General features: G+C 44.5%; 1 protein-coding gene across 1 annotated transcript; it reads right to left on the bottom strand.

The window, feature by feature from the left end:
• Window positions 1–674: 674 nt before the first annotated feature.
• On the bottom strand, window positions 675–5,421 carry LOC123445347 (nuclear transcription factor Y subunit beta-like). Its single transcript, XM_045122318.1, has 5 exons — window positions 5,200–5,421; window positions 4,746–4,835; window positions 4,327–4,421; window positions 1,983–2,051; window positions 675–1,889 (listed from the first exon to the last, which is right to left on the bottom strand). The coding sequence occupies exons 1-5, from the start codon at window positions 5,252–5,254 to the stop codon at window positions 1,035–1,037; spliced, it is 1,164 nt and encodes a 387-aa protein (XP_044978253.1). The 5' UTR covers window positions 5,255–5,421; the 3' UTR covers window positions 675–1,034.
• Window positions 5,422–5,919: the final 498 nt, after the last annotated feature.

The raw sequence follows: 5,919 nt of genomic DNA, 5'->3' as shown, positions 1-5,919 counted from the left end.
CCACTTCTATCGGATTAGCTATCTTAGCCCTAAACATGTTGGCCCACTTCTCTGTCACAATTTTGGACGTGTATTACATTCCGCTGGGCCGCTGCTCTGGTGACATTTTTTTGGTTTTTTCTTTTCCGGAGTTGGAATGGTTGGTCCTTAATTAAATTATCTCGGTCAAGTCCAACATATAAACATCTGTATGAGATTTCACTAAATATAAGTCTTTTATGAGATTTCACTAAAGACTACATACGACGTAAAATAAGGGAATCGACACTCTAAATTATGTGTACATACACGTAAAATAAGGAAATCGGCACTCTAAATTATGTCTACATACATCCGTATATAGTCAGTAATGGAACTTTTAAAAAGACTTATATTTAAGGAAAGCACTTCAATTCGCACCAGGCATTCATGAACCCAAATACTGGCTGGTGCTAACCACTGAGCCAACAGCCATATCCCAAGTGATATAGCAGAAGATGGGTGGATCAGTTGCAAACAATTCATGCAACCCAAGTGATATAGTAGAAGATGGTGGATCAGTTGCAAGCAATTCATGCAAGAATGCCGAAATGTGTATAAAACTAGTGACTGTACAAGCCAAAATGAAAACTGCCGAGTAGAAAACCGAACATTGAGCATGTAGATGCAGTAAACTTCAGTACTGTGATGGCATCTCGCAACCAATAGTTCAGCAAGCAGCAGCTCACTGAAATTAATTACTATCATCACGAGTAAATACTGAGTTAGGCAATTGATTACACTGGTAATAATGTAGTAGCTTCTGACACGGCACACACGACACGATACCATGAAACTACAGCAGTCACAAGCACAGCATCCAGTACTACAATAAGTACACCAGTTACTAGAGAGGTTCAGATTATTGAAGGCACGGTGGCTGAAATCACACTCGATTTACATTGTACAAGATGCAGACAAACCTAACGCACAATTTTACTGGTGGCAGAGGCCTAGTTGTTGCCAGCAGAAGTACGTCATTTTTAACTGATACTGAGGCTACATGTCCCAAATCGCTAACTGTCCAGTCCAGGCCATGTTCCGCTTGCAGCTGTGTTGGCGGCTGGGGCTGGGGCTGGGGCTGGGGTTGCTGCAGTTGAGGTAGCTGGGGTTGAGGTTGGGGCAGCGGCGGCACTTGCGTCGGCTGATGTGGTTGCTGATGGAGCTGCAGTTAAGATTGCAGGGATTGCTGGGGCTGAGGTTGCAGCAGCAGTGGTGCCGGCCGCAGATGGAGCTGCAGTTGAGATTGCACAGGTTGCTGTGGTTGAGCCTGAGGATTGAGGTTGCAGGGGTTGCTGTGGTTGAGGCTGAGTATACAGCTGCAGTGGAGGTTGCAGGGGTTGCTGTGGTTGAGCCTGAGTGTATGGCTGCAGTTGAGGTTGCAGGGGCTGCTGTGGTTGAGCCTGAGTATATGGCTGCAGTTGAGGTTGCAGGGGCTGCTGTGGTTGAGCCTGAGTATACGGCTGCAGTTGAGGTTGCAGGGGCTGCTGTGGTTGAGCCTGAGTATACGGCTGCAGTTGAGGTTGCAGGGGCTGCTGTGGTTGAGCCTGAGTATACGGCTGCAGTTGAGGTTGCAGGGGCTGCTGTGGTTGAGCCTGAGTATACGGCTGCAGTTGAGGTTGCAGGGGCTGCTGTGATTGAGGATGCAGTTGCGGCTGAGGTTGTGGAGGCTGCTGCACCTGAGGATGCAGCTGCAGTTGAGGTTGTGGAAGCTGTTGAGATTGATTCTGTGGTTCTAATGCAGGCTCCTTTGGTTTTGCAGCTCCATTATTCATCCTTGCTCGGGCTTCAGCAAACATTCTCTGCTGTTCAGCAACAGCTTCTTCTTCTGTCATCTCTATACGAGTGAACTTGCTTGCTTTTGGAGACTCCTGCGCAAGAGAAAGTATCAGTATACTCTGCAACATTAGAAAAGGGAACAGTATGCACAGTATCGTGGCTTCACAGCAGTACAAACTACAAACCAGAGTATCAAGCTTGTGATGTTCATAGGCTGCATAAACTTCTTCAACGTACTCCTTGAAGCCAAGATCCTGTGGATAGAAAGATAATTGAGAAAACAATTAGGAACTCCACATGCAGGTTAGTAATATCTATCTCATGTGATGTCAGTTCAGTTTGTATCTTATAAGGAATTAATTGGCTAGTGTGGACGCTGATGATGATTGACTGCAGTCGTCATCTATTTGAACTATGGTTAATGGCCATGTTTGTCCCCGATGAACAATTATTGTCTGTAAACTGTAATGACAACTGCCGTGATGGCTTGATTCATTTTGAGCATGGCAAATCCTTTTGCCCGTTTTTTTTTAAATGCATATCTCATGCACCAAGCTGTTTGCCTAAATGCTAAGTTGTAAAGGAAGATGGAAAGCACATACACTGATTGGGAAGATATTATTAAGGCAAAGTACCTTAAGCGACATTCGGTGGCCACGGTGAAAAGCAAGTTCTCTGATTCCCCTATCTGGAAAGCTATTATGAAAGTCAAAGAGCACTATATGGCTGGTAGGGAGGAGGTTCTTGGGTCAGGTAATATCGCTAGATTGTGGTTTGACTCTCTTAATGGGAATCAGCCTTTATATGTCAAGTTTCCAGAGCTTTTTGTCATTTGCAACCTTCAAAATATCACTGTTGACAAGTGGCATAGTATCAATGTCAATGATTTCTTTAGGAGGAGTCTGAACCCTATCCTGGCCTCCCAATGGGGGAGAGTTGTGTTCCTTCGTGGACAGGTTGAACACTTCTTCTGATCCTGACAGGGTGGTTTGGGCTATGGGCCCCAAAAAACTCTTTACCACTAAGTCGATGTATGAGTTCCTAGAGGGAAATATCGCAGGTTGCGACTTTAAGTGGATTTGGAGAGCTAAGATCCCCTCTAAGATTCAAATCTTCCTTTGGCAACTTTTCCAAGACGCCGTGTTAACTGGAGATGTTATGAGCAGGAGAAACTGGGCGGGCAATCCTCGCTGCTCTTTTTGCAGCGAAAGGGAAACATCCCAATATCTCTTCTTGTGCCCAGAGGCTAGGGTGGTCTGGAGAACCGTTGGATCAGTCTTTGGCACTGATCTTTGTCATAGTAATGTTTGGCAATAATACTCGTGGTGCTACACCTTTCTGCCCATGGCAGTAAATTTTATACTTTTGGTCAGGCAGCTATGTGTTGGTCCATCTACAATTGTCGCAACCAGGCGACCTTCCAGCTCATATTTCCAGGAACCCCTTTTGAAGTGTTCTCTTAATGTGTGTTCCTGGATTATTGGGCAATTCTGCTGAAGAGTAAGGATCAGGAGGCAATGCGACGAGGGGCAATGATGCTCAAGGGCGAAGAACCTGATGCGTATTTGTGCTGCTGCTCAAGATGATGGAGCGAGGAACGGATAAGGCGCTGAACATTCTCTGGGTGTCCCTGTAGGCTGCCTCTGCTGGGTTTTTTCTTTTGTGATGCTGTTTGCCCCTTGCGTGGGTGCAGTACTTTTGCTATGTTCTGTCTCCTTGTTGGAGTGTTGGATATTCTCACTTCCTTTTGTTAGGATAGCCTTTTGTGAAACTGACATCGGGTTTTCGCCCCACGGTGAATGCGTCGATGGCGTGCATTCACAGTGGGTTTCCTGGCGATGCTGAACTCGCTCTCCCCTTCCCGTTTCCTTTTGTGCTCAGTTTGGGTTCGTTCAGAACTGATGTATTTCCATTATTCATTAATGAAAAGGGGTGATGCCCGACTCAAAAAAAGCAGAAAATAACTATTGTAAAGGAAGATCATGCACAAATAAGTTTTAGAGTCCTGAATTTTGGGTTCAGGATTCTATTATACACAAGAAAACCTACCTGGGTGGTTAGCAAACTGGTGGCTTTTGGCTGGCTCTCAGTTATTTTGGCTTTTTTTTCAAAAATTCAAATTTAAGCTTTTGAAGAATTGATGCATGGATCATTTATAAATAAAATTCCATCAGTTCTGCCAACAATGAGGATCACACGAGCCACCTTGAGTTGGCCCTTTATTAAAAAAAATATTCCTATGAACCGGTATGACTATTTTCAGAAGGTTTTTGCCATGCCAGTCTATATAACAGCGGCTCACCCTGGCGTAATAATCTAAGATATCATGACTTGCATTCAATTGGTTTTATCAGAATATCAAAACAATATATGTTTGCCAAACTATGAGAAGTTAGTTAAAATGCGTATGCAATCATGTTCATAATGATGTCAAATAAAACGTATATTGTAACTATGTTTCCAGAAATAGAAACACTCATGTAATCATGCAGTGCACTATAAGTAGAAGGAGGAAATGGAAAGACAGACCTGCAAAGCCCTAATAACATGTTCAGGAGCAATAGTTTTCTTGTCGTCACGGCTGCACACGTCATTGGATTCCGAAGACAGAAGATTGATGAACTCTGAATATATCAAGATGCACATACACAAGGTTATTAGATGATGTCCAGCCTCTGCCTACAATAACTGTTTCATATTGTCTTAGTATTCCTAGATCCTACCTACCTTCCCAGTGCATAAACAATAAGCATTGCCAAGCAAGTTACTACCTCCGTACCAAAATATAAGACGCTTTTGTAGGCTATAAACTAACCTACGGAAACGTCTTAGATTTTGATACGGAGGTAACAGTATCTTTCATGGAGCTAGCACCTCGGTGAAAGTTTGAAAACAGAGGATGGCAAATATATAGTATGAAACAGAGGGAGTGTTTATTTCTTAATTACCTACACAGCATTCAACAAGAAGATCTTGTGTGTCTCTTGCAACTCGAACATCAGGTGGCAGCATCTCCTTAATGATCTTAGTCATTGTTGCTGACACGAAAAGCAGAACGTTCAATCAATTATAATACTATGATCATCAAACATAGACAGAAAGTGCCGGTCAAACACTTGAATCCAGGATTCAAGGAAATCAACATCTTCTACCAACTTTTATAACTGATAGGTGTACCCACAAGCTGCTCCCGTGTTTAATTAGTAGGCGGGTGTAATTCGGCGGAAAAAGGACTCCATCACACATAACTAATCCCATGCCCAATTGTAAGTGCCACGGGACGAAAGTCACAACGCTAACTTCCCTCGCCATCCATGTCGCTGGACATCTTCCCCGCCAGCTAGGTCGTTAATTTAGAGCATAAATCGCACACAGCGAGGAACAAGGTACGAGCGAGCTTACATTTGGGGAGGGAGACGTCCTCCTTGGACTTGCCGACGATGTCCATCGGATCCATCCCTCGTGGTCGAACGCGCGACGGAGCTTGGGCCTGTGGCGGCGGCGGCGCGTCCCGCCTGGATCGACGGGCGGCTCGCTGCTACGGAGGGGAGGGCTTGGCCTTCGGCGATGCGCCCTGAGACACGACCAGGTTGCGGGAGGGGAAAGTAGCTAGGGTTAGGGTTAGGCGTGCGTGCGTGCGTGCGTGCCTCTCTGCGTCAAATTGGCCCCGATTCGCACCGGGCGTCCCTCGACTGGGCCGGCCCATGTAGCGAGTCTACGGCCCGTGTACTGTAGCCACCCGGGGTACTGCACAGTCTTTTTTTATCCATGAAACATCGTACTGTTGAGACCCGTTTTGTTGCTTCGGTGAGAGCAACTCAGATGTCCGATCGAGCTGAAAATTGGCACAAACCTCACGCACTGAATAACTTCCATCCAAAAATATATTTGGATGTTTTTATTTTTTTTAATTTACTGTGTTTTCCGCGTGTATTCTTTTAAAAAAATACTATTCACCGGGGGCAGATATACATCATGCATCTTTGGTGTTGTTGTGTTCGTTTCGAAATGTAAGGTGTATTTTTGTCAACATCCATAATATCAAGTCGGTATTATTATATTCTCCGTAAAATTAATTTCTAATTTTTGTTTAGTATTATAGATGTTGATATTTTTTAATCT

This window comes from Hordeum vulgare, chromosome 3H, assembly GCF_904849725.1.
Source record: "Hordeum vulgare subsp. vulgare chromosome 3H, MorexV3_pseudomolecules_assembly, whole genome shotgun sequence".
NCBI lineage: Eukaryota > Viridiplantae > Streptophyta > Magnoliopsida > Poales > Poaceae > Hordeum > Hordeum vulgare.
The sequence above is the reverse complement of the archived record's forward strand: the minus strand, read 5'-3'. Positions and strand labels throughout refer to the sequence as shown.